The 27241-nt window shown below is 35.8% G+C and overlaps 3 protein-coding genes across 6 annotated transcripts in view; 1 reads left to right on the top strand and 2 right to left on the bottom strand.

The window, feature by feature from the left end:
- Positions 1–2527, bottom strand: part of LOC141283171 (E3 ubiquitin-protein ligase RNF19B) — a 30910-nt gene extending 28383 nt beyond the window's left edge. For all 3 annotated transcript variants that reach the window (XM_073816447.1, XM_073816448.1, XM_073816449.1), the window contains exon 1: positions 2427–2527. The gene's annotated coding sequence lies outside the window, so the exon portion shown is untranslated. The remainder of the gene's footprint in view (positions 1–2426) is intronic.
- A 2370-nt stretch (positions 2528–4897) lies between these two features.
- Positions 4898–14338, top strand: znf513a (zinc finger protein 513a). Its single transcript, XM_073816982.1, has 5 exons — positions 4898–5076; positions 5391–5504; positions 8282–8416; positions 10525–11220; positions 11287–14338. Exons 2-5 carry the CDS (start codon positions 5465–5467, stop codon positions 12054–12056), a joined length of 1641 nt encoding a protein of 546 aa, XP_073673083.1. The 5' UTR covers positions 4898–5076; positions 5391–5464; the 3' UTR covers positions 12057–14338.
- Positions 14339–16798: 2460 nt separating this feature from the next.
- snx17 (sorting nexin 17) overlaps positions 16799–27241 on the bottom strand; it is a 47510-nt gene continuing 37067 nt past the window's right edge. The window contains exons 11-15 of one of the 2 annotated variants that reach the window (XM_073816598.1): positions 26824–26952; positions 25792–25869; positions 23844–23921; positions 23707–23748; positions 16799–18812 (exon numbers count right to left, since the gene is read on the bottom strand). In XM_073816598.1, coding sequence (XP_073672699.1) covers positions 18693–18812; positions 23707–23748; positions 23844–23921; positions 25792–25869; positions 26824–26952 — 447 coding nt within the window. In that variant the 3' untranslated portion in view covers positions 16799–18692. The remainder of the gene's footprint in view (positions 18813–23706; positions 23749–23843; positions 23922–25791; positions 25870–26823; positions 26953–27241) is intronic. The other variant, XM_073816599.1, reaches the window with a different exon arrangement.

Below are 27241 nucleotides of genomic sequence, written 5' to 3'. Positions count from 1 at the left end.
TCTTCAATTCACAAAAGTGCCAAGATGCATGCACGAGATAAGAAACTTTTTGAATAAAGACGTTATTTTTGTTTTCTTTGTGCACAAAACGTATTCTTGTTGTCATAAAATTAAGATTGAACCGATGCCATATGAAGTATTTTAACAATGTCCTTACTACCTTTCTGGGCCTTGAATGTTTTGCGTTGCTGTCTATGCAAGGTCAGAAAGCTTTCAGATTTTTTTCGGATCGGAGTACGAAAAAGTTGTGTCCGAAGGTAAAAGAAGGTCTTACAGGTTTGGAACAAGAGTAGTTAATGACAAGATTTTCATTTTTGGGTGAACTATCCCTTTAAATAACACTAAAACTGAAAGAATATATAAATATTAGATGAAAAACTTTCTAAATATTATACTTAAACTGAAATAAAAATTAAAGCTAAATAAAATAAACATTTTTTTTTTGAAAAAGTTAATAAAAAATGGTGGAAGCACAAAACAAAACATTTAAACTGTAAACATAAAATGAAAACTGAAAATATTAATAAATAAAAAAAATATTAAATATAAATAGTACAATCATATATGTGACCATGAACCACAAAACCTGTTTTAGTAGCACATGTATATTTGTAGCAATAGCCAAAAATACATTGTATGGGTCAAAATTATACATTTTTTATGCCAAAAATGATTAGGATATTAAGTAAAGATCATGTTCCATAAATATATATTGTAAATTTCCTGTAAATATATCAAAACTTAATTTTTGAGTAGTAATATGCATTGCTAAGAACTAGCAGATTTTTTTGCACCCTCAGATTCTAGGTTTTCAAATAGTTGTATCTCAGTCAAATATTGTCCTATCCTAACAAACATGTAATGAATCTGAATTTCAAAAAATGTTTACTTTATAGCTGGTTTTGTGGTTCAGAGTCACAAATAATACTAAAACAACACTGAATTTGACTAAATGTTTAGCTTGTTTGCTACCTAAGAATACATAAGCATGAGGATCAATCTCGTTCAGGCTTTACAAAGACATTCTGATGAGGTCTCGCATTAAATCGGAATAAACCGCAGATTAAACTCAGCGATATTGCCTATTAAGCTACTTAGAAAAAAAAAAGTACTTTAGGTGTTATGGACATTAAATAACCAAATGGTCATTAGAGAAAATCAATGACTTATTCTTTTTGTGGTAATGGGTCTTAATACTAAAACAACTGCATTTCCTACACTTAACCTTGCTAAAAACAAATGTCGAGAAAATTGTTTCTAGAGAAGTACACATTAAATCCCTAGGCCAAAAAATCAAACTCCTTTAAAGATCAATATTTCGATCTGAGATAAGCAGTATCAGCCCCCTCCGGCAGCATTACGTAATTAAAATGAGGGTCTGTGTCTTGCCTTCAACTGCCCCATTACTCAACAGAACAGAAACCAATAAAGAGGTGAGACATATAATATCAAGGTCATTCAACACGCTGACAAGCAGGGTTTTAAAATGCACTGGACCAAGCGTTAACCGCAAAGAAAGGGTTATACAGTTATAATGGAGTGCGAAGCTTGTTTTTAATGCATTACATGATATATTAAAACTATTAGACAATGCATGACTTGTTAGACCATTATATTACTCATCAAGTCCATGTGCATTAAAAATAAATCTTTTATCTTGTATATTGCAGTGCCAGTGGGCCTCAATTGAGACAAAGCTCAAAAGTGTTTTATAGCTTCTCTGGCCATAGAGCAAAATCCTGTGGCTGAGATCTTTGGATTGGCTTCGGTGTGTTTTCTTTCTCTCCGTTCCCTGGACTATTCCTGGACATGCACTCAACAGTTTTCTTGTTTGACCACATTAAGCAAAGTTGGGCAACAACTTGGCAAACCAAGAATACCAAAGGCCGATGCAATGCTATCATAGGTGTGTTTACATTTATATCAAGCTCTTCTAAAGAGGGAGGGGATCCTATTAATACCCTTACTAATAACTCTCATCAGGAAAGCATCGTGGCAATGCCGTTATATGAGGACACACCTCCACAATCGGGCCACGGGCGCATCAGTGGTCCGACATTTACGCCGACTGTTACTTTAATAATACAGTACGGATATTTATATTCCATGTATTCACGTATAGAATCACACGCACTTCAGACGACCTCCCGGCTGTGCTGAAATACGTTTGTTTATGGTCGCTTTAAAATTTCACTTACTAAAAATTCGCTGTCCACATTGAGAATTTGTAATAATTAATCAGAAGGTCTGACCAGGGCATCACAGCACTGCAGGGAGTGGCAAGGTTATTACGTATTGCCGTTCACCCCTGCCAAATAATATAGTTTTATGCTTGAATGCAGCTTATAATACCCAAACGCAGGAAGAGAAAAACATGTTGTGAGCAAAATATACCGCACAATAATTTAATGAAATCAGTCTCTTACCTCCGCTCAGTGCGTTATCAGCTCAGCACCATCGGTTGGCTCCTCCCACTGAGCGGCTGAGGACGCGCGAGCTCTCGGGGCTCCTCCCACTGCTGTAAAACGTCGCCTATTTGCTTGTCTTGGAGCGTTTTTCTGGACTCTGTGGTCCGAGATTCGCCGCATGACGTTGGCGAGGAGATCCCCTTGAACCTCGAGGTTCCCTCCTCTGCACACCGGCGGCGCCTGCTGCTTGAGAGGTTGTAATGGCCTGCGGGAGAGCTGGCTACTGCAGTCATCTGAATCGATGGCATGTAGAATCGCTTACACGAAGCACATTTTATGCCATTTGGAGCTGAAAACTGCAACAAAAAGCTTTAACTTTTTGCAGCGTTTAAGATTTTTTTATTATTTGCATATATATTTTTAACTATATGTTATTTAAAATATATATTTTTCAGATTTGTTTATTTTTCTTTATCTTTATATAATATAATATAATATAATATAATATAATAATGTTGTCAGAATACATTAATAATTAATTAATAAATGTAAGTGGGAATTATTCATAGTTATTTCAGATTCTGATTATAATATAATATATTAATGTTGTCTTAATAATATAAGTGAGAATTTATTCATAGTTATTTCTGATAATAATATAACATAATAATAAAAAATAATAATAAAAAAGTATAATAAAAAGTTTTATTTTTTGTATAATATCATAATATAATAATACTTTTTTTAAGAATTTTATTTTATATTTATTTTATAATATAAGTGAGAATTATTCATAGTTATTTCTGATTCTGTTAATATAATATAATATGTTATAATATAATATAATAATGTTGTCACAGTAATATAAGTCAGAATTCATTATAGTTATGTCTGATTCTGATTATAATATAATTTAATATTTTTGGTATTAATTATTAATAATTATTGTTATTTAGTTTTTTTATTTTGTTATTTTTGTATTTTTATAATATAAGTGAGAATTATTCTGATAATATAATATAATATATGTTGTCATAAAAATAAGTGAGAATTATATATGTTTTTTTCTGATTCTGATAATATAATATAACATAATATAATATAATATAATATATAATGTTGTCACAATAATATAAGTCAGAATTAATTATAGTTATGTCTGATTCTGATTATAATATAATGTAATATTTTTTTGTATTAATTATTAATAATTATTGTTATTTAGTTTTTTATTTTGTTATTTTTGTATTTTTATAATATAAGTGAGAATTATTCTGATATATAATATAATATAATATAATAATGTTGTCATAAAATTTAAGTGAAAATTATTTATAGTTATTTCTGATTCTGTTAATATACTATAATATACTATACTATAATATAATAATATAAGTGAGAATTATATACAGATTTTTTCTGATTCTGATAATATAATATAATAATGTTGTCATAATAATATAAGAGAATTATTTAGTTATTATAATATAATATAAAAAATTTATTAATTATTAATAATTATTTTGTTTTTTGTATTTTATAATATAAGTGAGAATTATTCATAGTTATTTCTGATAATATAATATAATAATGTTGTCATAATAATATAAGTGAGAATTATTCATAATTATTTTTGATTCATATAATACATGTAACATAATATATTTAAAAAGCTTAACCGTTTTCGTTTCAGAATGTTATTTATTTATATATTTATTTTTATAACATAAGTGAGAATTATTCAAAGTTATTTCTGATAATATAATATAATAATGCTGTCATAAAAATATAAGTGAGAATTATTTACAGTTATTTCTGATTCTGATCATATAATAAAATAATGTCATAATAATATTATTCATAATTATTTTTGATTAATATAATACATTGAATATAATATATTTAAAAAGCTTAACCGTTTTCGTTTAAGAATGTTATTTATTTATATATTTATTTTTATAATACAACTGAGAATTATTCATTTTTTATTTCTGATAATATAATATAATAATGTTGTCATAAAAATAAGTGAGAATTATTTATAGTTATTTCTGATTCTGATCATATAATAAAATAATGTTGTCATAATAATATTATTCATAATTATTTTTGATTCATATAATACATCGAATACAATATATTTTAAAAGCTTAACCGTTTTCATTTAAGAATGTTATTTATTTATATATTTATTTTTATAATATAAGTGAGAATTATTCATTTTTATTTCTGATTCTGATTCTTTATGTTCCGAATATAATATAATATATTAATGTTGTCATAATCGTATAATAGGTAAGAAGCATTTATAGTTATTGCGCCCACAAAAATTAATTTAAAAGCGGTAAAAATACATTTAAACACCTAGGCTTTCCTTTATTTTAGTTACATTATCGGACAGCATTCCATAAAAAGAGAAATATAAAAATAGAGCAGCAACGTCCCCGGAAACGCGTAACCGGGAAAACGGATGTACGCAAGATAGCGGAAGAAAATGTATACAATGGCAATTTGGAAATCAATTAAGTTATGAAAAAAGAGCATTAATTGCCTTTCTTTGCGGTCGCTGTGTTATGGAATGGCGGACTGTGAGCAGTAGCGCCCCGTCAGACGCCGCTGTTTTGCCTCGACGGAAACTGTTATTTGGCGTGTCAGGCAGAAAGAGCAGGTATATTTATGACATCTGCTGAGCTTGACAATATAGCTGGAGTTGACTGTTTAGATTTATGTGATACATATCGACTGAATAAACACACAGGCTGGGCGGAAACACTTCAGTGTTCAGTACGTGTGCAACATCAATACAGACATGCATTCTGTCGCACTACGAGTTTAATAATACATCTTTTATTTGCTGTAAATAACGCAAGTTTTAATTATCTTATGTCACTGAAGGATTAGCATGTTAGCCTGTAGATATCTGTTATATGGCTTGTGCTGTCGTGCATATCAGTAACGTGTGTTGTTTCAACGCTTTTAAAGGATACTTTGGAGAATGAGTTGATTGTTTTCGAGGGAATCCAGAGGAGGTTGCAAATAAAAAGGCTAACTGGAAGATGCCAAGAAGAAAACAACAGAATCCACAACCAGTCAAGTGTAAGCTGCTTTTTCATCTAATATTATTAGCTAAGTGACTTTTATTGTGCTTCATTCCTCTCACATGCGTTTAGTTTTGTTGGTGTTTACTAATTCAGAGAAACAGGTTTATTAAAGCTCATGTGTATGGGGTTCCATTTGTGCCGAAAAAGACTCAAATGCCTTGTGCTTTGTTCTATACATTTGTCTTTGCCTACTTGTTCAGGTAAATCAGTATATGTTGCCGTGCATGTTGTTTGTTGACGTCGTCTTAATCTGTCGTCCTGCCTTCGTTTTCTCTGTTGGTTTTACTGTTACTGTCATTTTGTTCTGTCGTCTTGTTCTGTCATCCTGTTCTGTCGTCCTAATGTCTTGTTGTTCTGTCATCTTTAAGTGCGGTAAAGTTGGTTTTAGATTTGATATTCTCTGCATATTCGACTAGGCTGCTTTAGGGATCATCTGCAAATTTACCTCACAGTACAAAACGAAGTCCAATAATTCGTTCAAATTAATGTTTACAGGACTATCATAAATGCCTAGTGAGCAAACTGACTTAATATATTTTGCCAATATCTCGCTTTACACAATAGTTCAAATTGGCAACATTTATTCTGTCAGTTTACCCACTAGGCATTTATGATAGTCCTGTAAACATTAATTCGAATGAATTATTGGACTTCGTTTTGTACTGTGAGGTAAATTTGCAGATGATCCCTAAAGCAGCCTAGTCGAATATGCAGAGAATATCAAATCTAAAACTAACTTTACCGCACTTAAAGATGACAGATCAACAAGACATTAGGACGACAGAACAAGATGACAAAACAGGACGACCGAACAAGACGACAGAACAAAATGACAGTTAGGACAACAGTAAAAACAACAGAGAAAACGAAGGCAGGACGACAGATTAAGACGACGTCAACAAACAACATGCACGGCAACATATACTGATTTACCTGAACAAGTAGGCATAGACTGTAGACAAAGACAAATGTATAGTACAAAGCACAAGGCAGTTGAGTCTTTTTCGGCACAAATGGAACCCCATACATGTGTTTATACATTTCTGTCCAGAATTAGTGTTAGCTGTCATTTAACAGACTCTTTTGTTACTATAATTGCAGGGACACACCGACTAGTTTATAATATAATTATAAACTGAATATAATGTCTAATAATATAATTAGTAATTCATTTGTATTGACATAAACATAATAATTGCACTGCCATCTGTTTGACTTGATTTTGAACTGTGATTTCAGGCATTTCAGACAAGCTGACTGCTAGATTCTTCTGATGATTATATATGCCGTGTATTCACTTTTATTTATAAATGTATAACGTGACTTACAAAACTAGGATTTGTTTTTGTTTTTGTGTCAGATTATGAAGAAATGCTGAAATTGGCTTCACGGCGTAATTTATTTTGATTTGAAGTAATTTAAAGATAATGAGTCTTAACTGGTAAATGATTGAATAATAATTTACTTGCTGTAAACATGGCTTTTTACTAAAAGTATTGGTTGTTTTATTGTTTTCCCTTTCTTCTTAAAAAGTTGTGCTTATTTTCAGTCTCGTCCAGCAGATGGCAGTACAATTACAGTAAAGCCAAAAGCCTGTTATTGGCCAAGTTGATGCTGCTTGATAGGATGTCTCTAACTTATTTTTTCTTTTTTGTAACATGAATCTACATTAAAATGTCTTGGAAGAAATTTTACATTGCCTGCTTTGTTTATTTTTACTATTTCTTTTCGGATATGTATATAACTGTTGATTTTTTTTTTTACATTTGAAAATATGAAAATCCATTGAAAAATATTATATTTTTAAATTATTCCCACTTTTTAAAAAAAAAAATCCACTAGTAAAGATGAAAGATAAAGGTAACACTTTACAATAAGGTTTATTAGTTAACATTAGTTAACTTTATTAGTTAACATGAACTAATAATAAACTGTACTTCTACAGCATTTATTAATTTAACTCATGCTAATTTCAGCATTTTACTATTGCATTATTAAAATTTCAAGATGTGTTTGTTAATGCGCTGTGAACTAACATGAACAAACAATGAACGACTATTTTTATTAACTAACATTAACAAAGATAAATAAAAAGTGTAATATATGTATTGTTTATTGTTTGTTCATGTTAATACATTAAATAATGTTAACAAATGACACCTTATTGTGAAGTGTTATGAAGATAAACTATAAAAAAAATAGGTGAAAGTAAATGAGACCTGATGTATTAAGAAAATAATCAACACAAATTGTTAGCTGTAATTTTGTGACATTATGCAAAATATTGTGTATTTAACTGGAATCAGTTATTTTATTCAGAAAATGTTTTTGAAAAATATCCCTTCACAATACATAATTGTGTGGAAATGAAAAATGAAAATTATTATTATCGTGCAAAACTTCCACAGGGCCAAAGTGCTCATGGTTGAAAAAAAAGTTTAATTGGTACAGATGAACATAATCCCACACGATGGTGTGCAGTAAATCTTTTGGTTTGTATAATAAATGCAAGATTCAGCATGAGTTGGTTGAATAAAAAAATTAATCATAAAGACAAACGAATCACTGAAAAATGCTGAATTAAACACTGAAAAATAATTTTAAAATTAATTAACAAAAAAAATTGTTTTTTAAATGACAGGCATTATCATTAAGATAAGGAGAGAAATGGCACGTAGAGAAATTCTAATGGGTTGAGTTGCATGATCATCTGTCAGTGTTGTTTTTGAATGCCATTGATGCTGTATTTAACCATGACCCTTTGCTTTTCAGTGGATTCTGAAGATGGTTTAGGCACTGTACGTCCAGCAAGCCTTACCTTTGAGAGCGACTTTCTCCTGGGACAAGAACTTGAGTTTTCAGATCCTGACAATGACACCAAGATCATAGGCCTTGAAAAGTTCTCAGGTGAGTTTATGGAAACATCATGGAAATATTGAGGAATTGTAAAAAGTAGATTTTTAACCCTCTGGGCCTCCTCATTAAGGGGTCACACTTGGCTCCCTCGCAGTCAAAAGTGACCGAAGCCTTAAAAAGTAACTTTTTTTTTTCTTCAGGAAAATCAGTTAAATACATTTTTGTTCAATAATATTTTGTAATTATTATTTAGAATTTTGAGCATTTTTTGTGAATCTATGCAATATTTATACAGTTTTAATGAGCAATTTTTTCCCAGTAGAATTATATTTTATATTATATTTTTTAATTAATTATGTATTTATAATTTTTCAATAAATACAACATTTCACATTAAAATAGAGTAAAAGCATTTAAAATCCATTTTTTTAAAGTGAAAATTGCACCATCTAGTGGCATAAAAAATAAAAACTTGTGTAATGCCATGTAAACTCCTGTATCTCCCTATATACATATATACAGGGGCTTTGGGATTCCTATTGTTTTTTTTCTTTTTACTGTTTCTTTATTTTATTAGGCTTTGTATTTAGAAATATATTCAGACATTCTAAAAGATACATTTTGGCAAGGTTTAGATATTTTTTTGATTGGATAAATATCAGGTTTTGCATTTTTCTGCATATTTCTGTGTGTCTGTGTGTGTGTGTGTGCGCGTGTGTGTGCGTGTGTGTGTCAGCTCTGTACTTTTGTTATTTTAGAGTGTCAGTCCTTGCTTGCTGAACACTTCTTTTCAGCACAGTTGCTCATTTGTAGCTTGTATTACCAAAAGATTATCTGAATTATCACATTTTTTCGTATTTCCCATTCATTTCCTATGTCGGTCATTTTTGACCGCGAAGGAGCCAAGTGTGACTATTTTTTTTTTGACCCTTTAACATATCCGAATCATGTCACTGATTTTTTTTTTGTACTCACATAGCTAATGCAACAAAAGTCACCAAGTGTCATCTCATTCTGATGAAGCTACGATTTTTAAAAATTCAAAACATAAAATTTTTCGGTCAAAAATGACCGAAGAGGCCCAGAATGAATGTGATGCATAGAATTTCTTTCTAGTGAATATACATTATGACATATGTTTATAAAATGAATTACTTGACAATCACTTATTGATGGCTACTGCTGAATCTTGAGGATTTTCAACATGTGCTTTAGTTTTCTGCATTGCTGGAATTCTTGAGGGACCATATGTTCTCAGTATGGGACATTAACTGCAAAGACTGACTTGTAATATTAGTGCTATTGTGCAAACGTGCTGCATCCTGTCTGTCAGCAAGCAGTCTGATTTTTCATGTACAGATGGGAGAAGTGAGCCTACCGTTCTGGAAAATTTCTCTGGTTTTGGCATTCTGACAGAACATACCATTTCAAAATGGCAGATCAGGAAAAAAATACAGTGTGCCACCACTATTATATAAGGGTCATCAAGGCAGTCATCACCATCAAGGACACATTATAATAAGGCATTTAGTCGTCATCATCATCATCATCTCCTCTCAGGGTCTTTATCATAGTTGTCATCATCATCATCATCATCATCATCATCATCATCTCCCCCTCATCATCATCATCATCAGCAGGACCATTATAGTCATCATCATTATCATTAGGCTGGGTAATCATCCACCTGGGGTTTCTGAAATGGGCGATATAAAGGCCCGTTCAGACTTCAGACTCACACATTTCTACATATTGCATGTGCATGAGGAGCTAGCAGAAGGAAAACAACGTTTCACCAAAAGACAGTGAGCAGAAACAGTGTAGCCTTGTGTTTTGTTGGAGTATCACCTTTTATTTGGTGCTAGCAGAATTTGCTTAACGTTTGTCCGCTGGCTTAGTGGGTAAGTATAAATGCCAAATATTTCTACTACAACTTCAGCTGTTGATATGTTGTGCAAAATTTGAAAGTGATAGATGCATGCAATCTTGCATAAGAACTCGTAATAGTAAGATACTAATGTTACCGTCAACTTTACAGATACAGAAATAGACTTTTTTATCATTCCTAAATTGTATTTGCATGCTTGCAATCTCAGATTGCAGAAAACATCTATACAGCTGCATAATGTAATGCAGTTTCCTGCTGTGGTCCTGTACAGCTGACATCAGTCTGCCTGGCTTCCCCCTGGGAGACGAGGAGAGCTCCCCCTTCAGCCGCCTCAGTATGGAGAGTGACGCTGACGACCTGCGCGCGACCGAAAGCGAGCGTGAAGAGAGGGTTTCTGAGTCTGCCTTTCCCTCTTACCTCTCTTGCAGGGGCTGTGGTCAGCTCCTGGAAGACCCCCTGGGACCCGGCATGGACTTGGTGGGGCCCTTCTGCATGCGCTGCTGCAAAGGGAATGCGGATGGAGTTGTGGACAGGAAGCTCTGCTCAGGCTTAGGGTTACAAGCGGAGCCTAGAGGGGGAGGGAATGAGGGCGCGGGTGGAGAGGATGGTTCCCTAAAGCTCCACTCGTGCACGCTCTGCGGTTTCACGTCGCGGTACACTAACCATGTTAAGAGGCACATGAAGACACACAACGGCGAAAAGCCATACGGGTGTCCACTATGCTCCTATGCGTCGGCACAACTAGTGAACCTCCAAAGGCACTTGCGCATACACACTGGGGAAAAGCCCTATAAGTGTAACAACTGCACATTTGCATGCAGTTCCTTAGGGAACCTGAAGAGGCACCAGCGTATGCATGCAGCTGCAAGCCCGGGCCAAAGTGCCCCTCAGCCAGTGAGTGGCAATGGTTTAAACCACACTACTGCAAGTCAGAAGGAAAAGGAAGCAACTCCTGCCCTCACTGAAGGTAAGTAAGGATCTGCTTTGCCTTTTGAAAGAACATCAAAAAGAGTTTTAATTCAAAATCCTTCAGTTGCAGGTGCTGCCTCGCGACCCCACGTTGGAAGGGATGGGAACTACTTGCACACCCTTGATGGCCTCAGGCTTGCACAGCAGACATCAACAGGGGTGTTGCAGTCAGGACAGACTGTGTCTGAACCTGCCCCTTTGCCCCCCATGTTCTTCCCTTTCACTTGTCGGCTGTGCGGCATGGCCCTAGATGACGAGGATGGATCCTCGGCCCAGATATGCGCAAAATGCACCCTGGAGATGTTAACTAAGGACACACCCGGATGCCCCGCTGAGCGAGGGGACAAGGTCTACACCTGTGCCGCCTGCCCCTTCCTCACCCACTACCCAAACCATCTGGCCCGGCACATGAAGACCCACAGTGGAGAGAAGCCATACAAATGCCCTCAGTGCGACTACGCCTCCGCCCACTTCGACAACCTCAAGCGGCACCATCGAGTACACACCGGCGAGAAACCTTACAAGTGCCACCTGTGTGACTATGCCTGCGGGAACCTGGCTAATCTCAAGAGGCACCAGCGGGTGCATTCGGGTGCCAAACCCTTTCAGTGCGCAATCTGCAACTACAGCTGCAACCAGAGTATGAACCTGAAGCGGCACATGTTGCGCCACACAGGCGAGAAGCCTCATAAGTGCCAAGAGTGTGGCTACACCACTGGCCACTGGGACAACTACAAACGACATCAGAAGAAGCACAGCCTTACTACAGATGGCTGGGTTAAAGTGCAGATGCCTGGAAATGAGGAAGAGGTGGAGGATGAGGAAGAGGTGTAGCCTCTTATTGCAAGACAGCCGTCCGTATGAGATTTTACTGTTCCTGCATATGTTTTGTTGGTTCTTTCTCTTTGTGCCCAGAGTTATTTTGAAAGTATTATTTTAGACCAGTGTTCCCAACCACATTCCTGGAGGCCCCCCAACATGGCACATTTTGCATCTCTGCTTTGTCTGACACACCCATTTCGGGTCTTGGAGTCTCTAATAATGAGCTGATGATCTGAATCAGGTGTGTTTGATTAAGGAGACATGGAAAACATGCAGTGTTGGGGGGGTCTCCAGAAACCTGGTTGGGAACCACTGTTTTAGACATTTCTATTGTCCATGAGCTGCTACATGATGTCATGCACAAATTAAAAGAGAGTTACATGAATGTCCTAATGCAGGGTTGTCCAGTTCTGCTCCTGGAGGGTCAACCTTCCTCTAGACCTGAGTCTCAAAACACGGTTCTGGAGAGCCGTGTACTGCAGTGTTTTGCTCTAACTTGACTCAACGCACCTGCCTGGAATTTTCTAGCATGCCTAGTAAGACCTTGGTTAGCTGGTTCAAGTGTTTAATTAGGGTTGAAGCTAAACTCTGCTGGACACCGGCCCTCCAGGGCCAAGGTTGGAGACCCCTGCTCTAGACTTTAAATCAGGGGTGCCTAAACTGCATCCTGGAGGGCCACTGTCCTGAGTTTAGACCAACTTGCTTTAACACACCTGCCTGGAAGTTCCTAGTACACTCTTAAAAATAAAGGTGCTTCACAATGCCATAGAAGAACCTTTGTTTGTCTAAATGGTTTCATAAAGAACCTTTAACATCTTAAGAACCTTTATGTTTCACAAAAGGTTCTTTGTGGGGAAAGAAGGTTCTTCAGATTATAAAAAAGTAAGAAAGAGATGGTTCTTTAAAGAACCTTTGACTGAGTGGTTCTTTGTGGAACCAAAATTGGTTCTTCTATGGCATCGCTGTGAAGAACCTTTTAAAGCGCCTTTATTTTTAACAGTGTATGCCTAGCTTGATTAGCTGATTCAGGTGTGTTTAATTAGGGTTGGAACTAAACTCTGCAGGACATTGGCCATCCAGGATTAAGTTTGGAGATTCCTGCTCTAGTCTCTAAATCAGTGGTTCTCAATCCTGGTCCTGGGGGACCCCTGCTCTGCACATTTTGCATGTCTCCCTTATTTAACAAACCTGATTGAAATCATCAGCTCATTAGTTCAGTTTATGGATCTCTCTCCTAACGAGCCGATGATCTCAACAGGTGTGTTAAATAAGGGAGGCATGCAAAATGTCCAGAGCAGGGGTCCCCAGGACAAGGATTGAGAACCACTGCTCTAAACTCCGTCCTGGAGGGCCACTGTCCTACAGATTTTAGATCCAACTTGCATTAACACACCTGCTGGTAAGTTTCTAGTATGACTAGTAAGACCTTGATTAGCTGGTTTAGGTGCGTTAAATTAGTGTTAGAGCTAAATGTAGCAGTAAAACGGCCCTCCAGAACAGAGTTTGTAGACCCCTACTCTAGACTCTAAATAAATGCACCTAATTGAGGTCTTTAGGATTGATTGAGTCTTCCTGCAAGGTTTGTGGGAGATGGTACACTAGGAGCAGGTTTGGACACTCCCGATTAATGCCTTTGAACAAGGCAGTTTGTGTTACGCAAAGCTCTTTAAGAGCGTTCTGAGCCTGATTGTGGTTCATTTATCAGTGCCAAACAGACACTACTGCACCACTGCCATAGGAAGTACTTCTTTAGGCCTGGAGCTAAATTGCATGCACTTAAGTTTACAGAGGTTGGCTCTTTTGAGGTTTTATGTGATTGATCATTTGTCTGTCAAAGATATTTTCAACCTTACTGATGAAAATGTCTTTACAGATGAGCATTACGTTGTGATGTTTGATCATGTTGTTTTTGCTCTCAATAATTCTGGGGGTTGTGTTGCCTTTTTATTGTTGTGTGTATCTTTTTGACTGTGAAAAATGCAATTTGTCTGAGTTTACTTGAAGCGAAATGGTGCATAGTGGGTATCCGTGTCATGCTGAACATAGAGCTTTTATTTTTGTATGTGATTTTATTTTTTATCTCTGAGGAATGTTTGGCATGTATTTGCCACCCATGGCATTGTTAGCTATACTGAAGGACGAGAGTAACCGTAAACACTAATATGCAGTTAAACCTTCAGGTTGCCAAAAATGACTGAACATTGACGAAATCTTGTAGGTGTGTGGTGCTTGAGTGTTTTCTTGTTATTATGCAGTGGTTTCATTAATGCCTTAAATATCCTCAAATAAAAGAGTTTGTGTTGAAACCTCCTCGCCTCATTTGCCATTTTCAGTCCCAAAACTGCTCAAAAGTAAGTTACTAATAGACCAGCAGGATATGATTAAGATGCTAAGACAGGCAGTGTGTAATCCTCACACTTCCATAATGAGAGCTGTAATCCTCCCCGCACTCTGCTGCGAACAGCTCCGGTAAACATGCTAATGAAGACAGAGCCCCGGGCAGCATCAGAGCACTAACAACTCTTGCAGTGATCTTCATGCTGTTAGATTGTGAACGCAAGTTTTACATAATTTTTCTGAAGTGTTAGAGCCTGTTTTGAGGCAAAAGCTTACATTAAAAAGAAATTTGAAAATCTGATCAAAGAATGATGATCTTGTAGAAGGTCAAAAAGTTTTTGACCTCAAAGTGTTTTTTAGCCAGGGCCTTGGACCTTTACTGACTGGGAAGAAACGTAGGCTACACCTGCTCCCCACCATGTGTAAATGGTGCAGAAAATGTGTTTTTTTTTTGGGGCAAACTGATGACACTGGGTGCATCTCAATCAACTCCCTAGCTCTTGAGCTCGTAAATCAGTATATCATGTACAATTCAATTTCAATCACTGGTTCCTAGTTTTTGCAGTGCATTGAGTTTTTTTTTTCATGGAGTGAAAATGGCCAACTCCCTGATCAATGCCCTGACTACTGAAATAGAGAGCTGATTGAGATGCACCTACTGAATATTGATGCTCTACTGTAATATTTCACAAGTTAATCTTCCCCGTCCAATTTTTTTTTTTTGGGGATAACTGTAAAACGCAGCACTCGTCACTATCACTTTTTACCAAGCCATCCAATCAATAGAGGAGAAATTAGAAAAATAGACGGTTTGCATTTAAGTCACGATTTATTCAGTTACCCAGATGCATGGCCATACTGCCGATACACAGGTGTAAACAGTAATGTACTACTAAATACATTATTCTGCTAATTTATGCTGTCTAAACCATAGACAGCATAAATTAGCAGATGTGTGGAAGCTGCTAAATCATATAGAGATTTACTTAGTAAGCAGGAAAGGGTGCAATATTTGGAGAAACTAAAGATAATAGGTGGTAAAGATACATACAAGGAGAAAAAATTAAGATATTAGCCTGACACAGTATTTCACCTACGTGACTGGAAATCATGAGAACAAACTGTTGTCAAGATTCTTGCCTTGGAAAGCCTTGTTCAGTTTGGCCAACCACAAAAGCCTTTGGTTCCTCAGACGGTTTTGTTTTAAGTTTTGGCAGTCTATAGTACTCCAAATGTTTGTTTGTTTTTCCCGGTCAGACTGATTAGTACAGCCCAAATTCATAGGCGGGGATTATGCCAATGAACATGTACTATTTACGAAAAAGAAGTTTGTGAATCCGAACGAGTCTTTTGGGGGAAAGGAAGGTGTGTTTTATGCATGAATCTCTGAATTATTAATCTATAATCTATCGGAGTACAAGTTTCATGAATGTGGTTTATTATGTCTACAGGCAATCCCATATACAATGCCATGCAAAAGTATTCATACTCTTTCTTTTTTTTTTCACATTTTGCTTTGTTGCAGCATTATGTTAAACTGCTTTAAATTACTTTTTTTCCCACATCAACCTACATCTCATACACCATAATGACAAAGCACAAAACAGGTTTGTAACATGTAACAACTTTGCAAATTTATAAGAAATAAAAAACTGAAAAAATCCCGTTGCATAAGTATTCATACCCTTTTCTGAGACACTCGAAATTTAGCTCAGGAGCATTCAAATTGCTTCTAGATGTTACTAGACTTCGAGTGGAGTTAAACTGTGGCAAATTCATTTGAATGAGTATGATTTAGAAAGGCACACACCTCTCAGAAATGGTCTAACAGCTGAAAATGCATATCAGAGCAAAAACCAAGTCCTGAGGTCAAGATAACTGCCTGTAGAGCTCAGTGACAGACTTGCGTTAAGGCAGTGATCTAGGGGGAAAAATCTGCTGCATTGAAGGCTCAGAGAAGCATGTAGCCTCCATTATCCATAATGGAAGACGACTTGAACAACTAGGACTCTAGAAAATGTCTGCCAGCCCCCATCCAAGCTGACAGAGCTTGAGAGGTGAAAAGGTGAGGCAAAGAATGGCAGATAATTGCCAAATGCAGATGTGCAAAGCTTGTCACATCATACCCAAAAAGACTTGGCTGTAAAGGTGCTTCAACTATATACTGAGTTAAGGGTATGTATACTTATGCAATGTACTTATTTCAGTGTTTTATTTTTAATACATTTGTAAAATTTGCAAATCTGGTTTTTACTTTGTCATTATTATGGTGTATGGAGTGCAAATTGATGTGGGGAAAAACTCATTTAAAGCAGTTTTAAAAAAATGGGGGGGGGGGGGGGATAAAGGGGTATGAATCGCACATGCTGAAATACCCACCAGGTTTGCGTTATTAAACCACAGAAAACAACACGGAGTAGCATTGTTTGGCACCTAAATTTATTGAAACCCAGAAGGCTCTAACTTCCATTCTTGGATTAAAAATGAAGTGAGAATTTGAAAAATAAATCATACTGATTTATGAGAGATGAAAAGGGTTTAAAAGTACAGACCATTTACCCTTTTCATCCTAGATGATGATGATGATGATGATGCTGGTGAACATAACATGGCAATCACAAATTACAGTCATCAGCTCCAAAATAATCAGCCATACAGCACACAGACATGAGAACAACCTTTGCATTAAATGCATCCTGCACATGGGAGGAATCCTATATATATATATATATATATGTATATGTGGGGTGAAGAATTTGGGAATTTCATTCATTGCAGTCAAAACCCCAGCATATATGTGAAATACAGCCATTTCCCAAGCACCATGTGATCACAGTCCTCTGAGATGATTGCCAAAATGTATTTAGTAAAATACAAAATGGATTATATGTATATAATAAAAAGAAAAATGCAAGACTGGAATGATATTCTTCGAAATATATAAAGTGTACTAAGACAATCACAGAAAATTTAGATGTGAAATTTGTAAACACTTCTTTTTCGACAATTTTCTACAATTTTGTAAACACTGATAAATGTTAGTTTCTAATCTTTTTCTTTCCTTTTTTTTTTTAACAGCCTGGATTATATTTAATCAACTGTACTTGCTCGTGATATACTAAGATAATACAATATTAGTAAATATTCAGAATACTTTTTAATTGCATGTACATTTATAAAAGTGACATTACCATGATTTTTGTGCAAAATGCTTTAGTGAACTATAATTTTGGCATTTATGAGAAACCTTTTTAATATATTGGTTCGAATAACAGAACACAGACAAAATGCACGCGCGCGCACACACACGCACACACAAAGTAGACCTACAACCCTCTTGCGAATGTTCCAGGATGTTTTCCCACAGTTAATATCTCAATAAATACCCAAGCCGTCTATCTTTCTTAATACTGTGCAAAAAAAGACATGCGTTCAGCTAGTGCAAGCGGGCCTGCCGAACACACCAAAACAAAGCAAGATTTCATGACACAGCTGAGGCCAGAATGAGAGAAGCTTTTCAGCCAACTTGTGCCCGGCGCTACATTTAGATGTGAGAAGTTAAACTGTAAGGCGTCTGAATCAGCATCAGGCAGAGAGAAAGCAGGCCACAATAAAGAGGGTGATTTCAATTCCGATCTTGTATTTTCATCTAGGATATGCAGTAGGCGTCAGGTCGAGTTTACCTCTCCTGAAGAAAACGGAAAGCTGCGGAGATCTACCACGCCGTAGGTCATATTGTCGCTACCGCGCAATAGGTTGAGCAACATTGGCACACTAGACGATACGAAGCACATATCTCTATTAAATAATATTCTCAATTGATTTTAAAAGGAACATATCAACACAGTTTGCTGGTGTGCATGGAAAATGAGACAACAGGAATTTTGTGCCTGCCAGAAGATGACACATGAGAGAAAAAGCACAGTTTTGTGTCTCTAGTAAGGAAGTACGATTCAATAAAGCCCGTCTTCAGAAGAAATCATCACAGCCTCTTTTAAATGTAGTAACTTGCCCTGAGGTGCCTATGTAACCCTGTATTAATTTAACTGTTGGCTTTGTCTCTAATTATGCAGGGAATCTGAAATTATCCAATTTTTGTTACTTTATTTGAGCACTGAATCGGAGGCCTCTCATAAAAGTAATGAAAGGCTTTTGCACTTCATAGGCCATTTTTGAGACTCTTGATATCATTTTTTTTTTTAGAAAGAGATTACTACACTGCAGAACTGGGCATCTGTTTAACTACACTCTGCGAAGAGAAACCGCTAAATGAATCTGCCTCCTTTAGTCCAGTCTTTGAGGATGACTCCATCACAGGTCATCGTCCCCTATTCCTTCAAAGGCGTAGTTTCCATGGAAATCATTGCCAGTGATGTCACTGGCTGAGTTGGAAGAACTAAGTCCTCTCAAGGAGACAGAAGACAGCTTGGTCTGTGGAAATAAAAATAAAAACATCATTAAAAAGAACAGGAGATAAGTATTAAAAACAGTGTTCACGAAAACTAATAAAACACATTCTAAATGTTGCTTATAAAAGTTTAAAGGAGACATATCATGAAAATCTGACTTTTTCCATGTTTAAATTGGCTATAATTGGCCACCAGTGCATCTACCAACTCAGAAAATGTAAAAAAAGAACAACAAGTGACTTTATTTTGGTAAGCCTTTCTCTACAAGCATGTGAAAAAATGAGCGCGTCATATTTTGCTTGCCCTGTGACAGAGAAATGGGATTTTATTATAATATTATCGCCCCTTAATCTGCATGTTTCCACCAATGGTGCCACCATTTTGTTTTTCGCAAGTAACAGCGGTGTTCCAGTTCTAACGCCATGGCAAAAGTTTGAATGAAGCATGCTAACTGTTCTGTCATTGGCTGCACAGATGAGCATTGAACACCATTTAGAGTCCCAGCCTCAGAGGAGACAAGAGAGCTGTGCATTGATTGATTCATTTACTGTATATTACGCTGCTGCCACACAGATCTAATAGAAACAATGCAATTTCCTTCCCAGCTGTTTAACTTCATGGATATAACCGACTGTTTTTTTTTAACTCGTGTTTTTAATATAAACTTGCGTGTATTTGACAGTTTAAGCGCAATAAGACATGAAAGAGAACTTAGTTTAGTACTCACATGCCGCTTTCTGTGTGTGCGTTTTGGATGTGTGTGTTTAGAAAACTGTATATTAGAAGTTTAAACTAGTATGGCTTTAACCCATAAGGACCCACTGTGACGCGGGTGTCACAAACAATTGTAATTATCTGGAAAGGTCTTTTTAAAGTATTATCCCTTATTTTCAACTCAGGAAATCCCAAAGTGACACATAAGTAACATCCAGGTTCAGTCACGTGAAAATGTGTGCATTTTTTGTTGTCATGGCAACATTTCCAAAATGGTGGACTGTATGGTGAGCACATGTTGCAGTGTCAGCAATTTTTAAAGATGCTTTTTTTTTGTTACTAAAGGTATGTTTCAACCCATTCAACTATTCTAATGTTTTAATAACACATCCTAGATTACACTTACCCTGATTTTAATACATTTCTTGAACAAACTGATATAAAACAAGTTACAAAGATATTGTGGTGACATATACGTAACATCGGGCTGTTACCCTTAAAACAATAGGTGGAATTTTGATGTGACATATTTGTCACATTAAGAAAAATGCTAATAAACTGCTCAATTAATTTAGCTGATTAAAGTTTTTTAGTGTTATATATTTTCTACTGCTCATTTCAAAGAATATATTAACAAAAAGAACATTTAAAATAATGTCACATTAAATAAATTGTTAATGAAATGTATTTTGAAACTTTTTTTATAGTTACAGTTTTATTGCACAATATACAAATTATTGCAATGTTATGTGCATGTTTAACATGTTGACCTCCAGTGTGAGGTAGTCATTTATTTTTATTTAGTTCAAGTTATGAAAAAAAAACATGAACAACCATATACCAAAAAAGGTAGAATTCTGATGTTTCGAGAGAGTTGTTGTAAAATGTAATGGTCACAGTTATGTGGCTTTGAAATATGTTATGGAAAAGCAAATAAAAAGAAAAAAAATTTTTATGTAGCAAATAAAACTGACAAAATATAATTTTTTCAATTCTGAAATAAATGCCCAATGTGACATATGTGTAACATGAAAAAATTATTATAAACGCCCAATGTGACATATATGTAACATCACAGATCTTTCACAAAGAAGGGTTGCATTTCAAAAACAACTGCAGAAACATGTTATAAGTGGTCCATTTGGTCTGTATTATATGCCTCATAATTTTCCTATAAGGAGAAATAGGTCCGGGTTCTTATGGGTTAAAACGCATGGTTTCAGTGCAATAAATATGATAATCAGTGTTGTTTTTGACAACCATCTTAGATTTAGTCTTCGTCTTAGTCTTTTGGACTAAAATGCTTCTTAGTTTTAGTCAAATTTTAGTCACTTCTGTATGTGATAGTTTTAGTCCAATTTTAGTCGACGAAAAGTCAAAAAGGTTTTAGTCTAGTTTTAGTCAAATAAAGGGGAAAAAGTAGTCTTTTAACAAATTAATGTAGGTCAGTAAGTATTTTGCTGTTGGGTAGTGTCACTTATAAGTTCTGAAAATAGCAGATCTATAGTTCAACACAATGTGAGCTTCCGGATCGACTATTTTCACCAATAATTACAATAATGAAGGAATGTTTTAGAACATAAAAGACAAACAAGGATGGAATGCTAAAACGGCTTGCCATACTAGTATAACAAAGAGTATTTAATGCTAAAACGGCTTGCCATAGCGTCAGATACTTTTTAAGTTTTAATTGGCATGCACAATAAGCGGAAATGTCATGCATTTTAAACGTCTGACGGACCACCCACTAACATTTTCGTCTATTCTCGTCTCGTCAACGAAAACTCACACGTCTCGTTATGTTTTAGTCATCAACGAGCCATTTTTATCTCGTCATCCAGGGTTCTTACACCTTTTCCAAAGTAAAATTCAAGCACTTTCCAAGCACTTTCAAGGTGCATTTTCAAGATTTTCCAGCACTGTGGTAAATTACATATTCACATACATGAGTTCTTAATTTTAAATCAGATGTTATTGTGCTATTAAAAAACAACTGTCTAGATTGCATATAACATTGCCCCATATAAATAGTCAACATTCAGTATACAAATTATATAATTTAAAATATATAATTAATATAATTTACTGAGTATCTGTAGTATTTTAAAAATAAAATTTAAATGCTTTTTAAGACCTGCACAAATAAAAGTAATACTGTATGAGTGGAGTAGGGCAATGTCTATGGTAACATTAATGACTGGTATAAAATGACTGTAAAAAAATATGATAAACTAAAATTCTAAAACTTGAAGGATTTTCACAAATACATTTCACATTTCAGCCTAAAAGTACTAAAAGGTAGTCAAAAAGACACTATAAAATTAATAATAAAATTTAACTGGCCCAAATGAAAAAAGACCATTTTTTAAACATTGAAAATATTTTTGATTGACATTTAGACTCCTATCTGATTTTCTATTCACAAATATCAAGGTATTTTTTTTCACTATTTACAGTGTATCTGCAGAATTTTTAAATATCAATTTAAGGCAATTTATGACCTTGTTTAAGAGCTACACAAGTAAAAGAACACCGTAGTGGGGTTGAACAATGTACAGTAACATTAAGCCATAAAATGACATGATTTATAATTCAGATTTTCACAAAAACAGAACATCTTATACAATGGCATTTCAGCATTTATACCTTTAAAATGGATAAATCAAGTATAATTTATTTAAAATATAAATATTACTGTCTTAATTGTCTAGATTTTTAGAAAGCACATAACTTTTACATTTACAACTCTTATGTGTTTGCTGCATAAAAACATGGGCCAATATTTGTAATAATCTTACTAAACAGCGGAATATTCGCAAATTCATTCCCTGTCACGAGGGGGCGCTTTAGGAGTGCTGAAATTCTACGGTTTCCTAGTAACGGCTGTACACAAATCAGCATTAACGCAGTTTTATCAGGCATGAAATGAAAATGCCAACGTTTCTGAGGACAGTCGGTTCCCTTCAGATACATTCATATAAAGACATCCGTGCCGCGTTTTGACTTTGAAACGTGCAGTGTGTATGTTTATTCAATATGACATCATTGCCTTTTGAAGTTTTATCCAGCCCTATCGCGATTATTTCCGTCCCTAACTCTTAAACTTATAATTAAGCCTTTTCTTATACTACTTAATACATTTAAAACTTTTTATAGCCTTAACTTTGATATGGCTAAATTGATGAGTTCGTAATGACCCGCACGAGCCCTCTACTTTAGGATAGTCCGGTGAAACATTTTGGTAGCCCGACTGGAGAACACAATAGCCCCGGGATGGAAATTTTGCGATCCCCAAATTCTCGTTTTAAACATAATTCTTATTTGTCGTTTTCAAGCCATCGAGGACTGATGCAACAACCTCCTGATAACTGGCTTGTTTTATCTACCGCTCTGTTCCATCAGAGGGCGCGCATCAAGAAAGACCGGTGGATCACACTACAGCCTCACGTGCACACTCGAGCGGAGCTGTTTTTTTCTTTTCTTTCTTTTACATATTATAAGCATAACAAAAAATAACTATTTAGTATGAAAGCGAATTAATATGAAACCGATGCAACTGCATATTCAAGCACTTTCAAGCACTTTATCCAAAATCCAAGCATTTTTCAAACCTTGAAAACACTACATTAAAATTCAAGCATTTTCAAGGAATTCAAGCACCCGTACGAACCCTGGTCATCGTCTCGTTATCGTCATGAAAAAAAGTGGCGTCAACGAAATGATTTCGTCATCGTCATCGTTGACGAAAACAACACTGATGATAATCCGAACCAAACAGATGTTTTTAGCAGAGTATCTGAGGTACAAGCTGTAAAGGCACAGCTCTATTCTGGAAAAGGGGGTGTGGAGCAACAGCTCATTTGCATTAAAGAGACATACACAAAACAGTGTTTCTGCTTCCACTCAAAATAGGCATTTTCAAAATGATATAATAAATTATCTGTGGGGTATTTTGAGCTGAAACTTCACAGACACATTCTGGGGACACCTAAGGCTTGTAAAAAGGGGCAACATAGGTCTCCTTTAAACTGAAGTACTAAAATGGCTAAACCTACAATTAAAATAAACATTGAAACTGTAAAAAGAATAAAGATATTTAAAGATAAATACTATGATAGTGTACAAGTGATACTAAAATAACACTATATTGGATATTTCTTTGTAAGTTGATTATAAGGAAATGAAAACCATCGACAACTCACAGAGAGTTTGACTACTTGTTCACGGCTGGGATCAGGGGAATCCTGTAAAACAGTCATGCACATCACATGTCAACTATAGTACATTTTCCATATGAAAAGCAGATGCGTTCTGCATTAGAAAAGTCCTCTATGCCCACCAGTAATGGAGGAGACTTCACAGCTTGCTGACTGTCAGACCGCTGGAGCGTGCCATTCAGTCGCTTCTTCTGCATCTGCTGGAAACACATCATAATCACAAACTTAGACAAAAATATAGAGAATTCCTCTCCTAAATGAACAAAATACAAAATGGTTTTCCTCATATAGTGAACATCAATGGAATGGGGATCAATGTGTTGAAGGTCCAAATTGCAGTTTCAATGCTGCTTCAAAGGGCTCTACACGATCCCAGCCCAGTCTAGTGAAACGATTGGTCATTTTCTAAAAACAATAAAAATTTACATACTTTTTAACCACAAACCTCACGCATTAAAGGAGTACAAAACTCAGAACAAAAATGTACAGATAGTGTACTCACCCCCTTGTCATCCAAGATGTTCATGTCTTTCTTTCTTCAGTCGTTAGAAAAATGATTTTTTGAGTAAAACGTTTCAGGATTTCTCTCCATATAATGGACTTCTATGGTGCCCCCAAGTTTGAACTTCCAAAATACAGCTTCAAAGGTCTCTAAACGATCACAGCCAAGGAAAGAAGGGTCTTATCTAGCAAAACGATGGGTTATTTAAAAAAAAAAAATTACAATTTATATACTTTTTAACCTCAATTGCTTGTCTTGTCTAGCTCGGCAAGACAAGAGTTTGAGATTAGAAAGTATATAAGTTGTAAATCTTTTTAGAGCCCTTTGAAACTGCATTTAAACTGCATTTTGGAAGTTCAAACTCAGGGGCACCATAGAAGTCCACTATATGGAGAGAAATCCTGAAATGTTTTCCTCAAAAACACCATTTCTTTACGACTGAAGAAAGAAAGACATGAACATCTTGGATGACAAGGGGGTCAGTACATTATCTGTAAATTCTTGTTCTGAAAGTGAACTACTCCTTTAAGTATTCACGTTGAAAAGGTCACACGTGACGTAGGTGGAACTACCAACCCAGTGTTTACAAAGTGAACATGCAAAGAAAGTCAAACGCCCTTTACAAAAAAAAAGGACAACACGTCAAATTAGTTTGAATTTGGAGGTGAACATGAGATGGAGTTGTTTGCCCTACCCTCTTTTTGAACTGAAGTACACAGATGAAGAACTAACCTGTGTGAGCTTTTAAGCATGATTATGTAATGTGTGAAAACGTGCAATGCAGAGCTAATGCAAGATGAGTATTTGCGGTTAAAAGTATGTACTTTTTTTTTTTTTTAAGAAAATGTCAGTTTCTCTAGATAAGACTCTTATTCCTTGGTTGGGATCGTGTAGAGCCCTTAGAAGCTGCACTGAAACTGCAATTTGGACCTCAACCCATTGGCCACCACTGAAGTCCACTAGGACAGACAGACATGAACATCTTGGAGCAAATGGAGGGAATTTTTTATTCTGGAAGTGAACTTCTATAAAAATCAAATTTCTAAATAGTTATTGAGCTATGCATTTTTTGTTTACTTGTAATTTTTAATCAATGTCGCACAGCTCAGTCATTTGACGAAGTGTTCTCTTTTCTCCGGTGATGTATACCAGACTTCTCCTAATATTTAATCTGATAGCCCACGCCCCCTTTCTTGTGACCAATCCTGAACTTGCATTCTGATCTGCCTCCATCCAATCAACAACCGATGGATGAAACCAAAACTCGGCCCAACATTTTTTTCCTTTTTCAATAATCCTTTCTTCATTTGGATGTACGTGTCAGTATAAAAAGAAAAAGATCTGTTCCTACATCTGTTACATCTTGACTTAAAAAAAAACTGAAGTGAGCTGTGTTTTGCACAACTAGATTTACTCAAATCTCTCCAGTAAACAAAGAGGATTTAGCCAACATTTAAGATCAGATTACCCATGTAACAAAAAACAGATGCATTCACCGACTGAAAGATATTTCAGAAACTCTACAGATATTTGGCAGGTCTCTACAAAAAGAGAAACGACCTACTGACCTTTTTAATGTTTCCGCCAGATTTTTTCACCATCAGCTCATCTACCATAGACTGCAGACAGATACTCATCATGATAGCCTGGGGAAAAACAAGAGTGGTCAAGTCGTTATTTATTAATTTACATTATTTATTGGTGTATATTGGCTATTTAAAGGATAACTATTGCCAAAATGCAACCTGGGCTGTTTTTTTTTTTACTGTAAACGAGACAAACTCATGTATAAAAGCATAATTACGACAAACAAGCCGTTTTTGAGATCGACCGTGATTTCGTTTTGTGGTCAATGGCCGGTGAACGGCAGTTCTAGGGGCATAACTTTGAGCGCATCAAAATCGATATTTTTACAACACTAAGAAGGCTCGACACACCATGAAACTTTGCTCAAAGTATCGCCTGGGTCTCTACACATGAACTCGAACATTGAGAACATTGTTTGTGTACACAGAGTTTACTAAAAAGAACGTTTTTGAACAACTAACTTTCACTAATTCGTTGTTTTGTCGCAAGTGAAAAACAATATTAACCTTCTAGTTGTAAAAAGAGCCTCATATAAGCCTAATATTTCGTCCTATGGAGTCCATTCATTCGCATTCGGAGATCGACACCTCTTGACTGGCAAGACGGCTGCGAGCGGAAACCCAAACAGTGAAAGTGAGTTGTTCAAAACCTTTCTTTTTAGTAAACTCTGTGTACACAAACAATGTTTTCAATGCTCGAGTTCATGTGTAGAGACCCAGGCGATACTTCAAGCAAAGTTTCATGGTTATCGATTTTGATGCGCGTTATGCCCCTAGTACTCCCATTCACCGGCCACTGACCACAAAACGAAATCACGGTCAATCTCAAAAACGGCTCGTTTGTCGTAATTATGCTTTTAGATATAAGTTTGTCTCGTTTACAGTAAAAAAAAAACAGCCCATGTTGCATTTTGGCAATAGTTATCCTTTAAATGAATTCCTAAGCATTTTGTTTTTATTTAGACAGACTAGTATAGACTTTTAATAACAATCTGCGAGTGATTCTGCGCTGACCTGTGGACTTGTGATGGTGACCCACTGCAGACGGTCTTTGCTCATCAAGTACTCGAAGGCCAGCTCTAGTTTCACGTCACATTTACTGGAACTGCTTGGGTTCGCGGTACCATTCGCCACAGGCACCTGCTGTAGAATCAGACCGGGTCATCACAAATACGATCATCATAATCATTGTTATTTGTGTCGAGGCAATTACAGAGGCCATTTCTAAACTCCTCTACATGGCAATTACCTTCAAAGCTCAATTAGTCTTCATTAGCTCTGCTCTAAATGTCATCGTCCTCGTAATCACATAGCATCACCAGCACAACACATAAAAGTGTCTCATTAGAATGGTCTCAGAAGACACAAAACAGCCAACTTTCTTTGCACAGACACTGGAAACTCTGTCAGTCCCATTAGAGAGACATGGCTG

This window comes from Garra rufa, chromosome 13 (genome assembly GCF_049309525.1).
Source record: "Garra rufa chromosome 13, GarRuf1.0, whole genome shotgun sequence".
NCBI lineage: Eukaryota > Metazoa > Chordata > Actinopteri > Cypriniformes > Cyprinidae > Garra > Garra rufa.
Note: the sequence above shows the minus strand (reverse complement) of the source record. Positions and strands in the feature narration are given on the sequence as shown.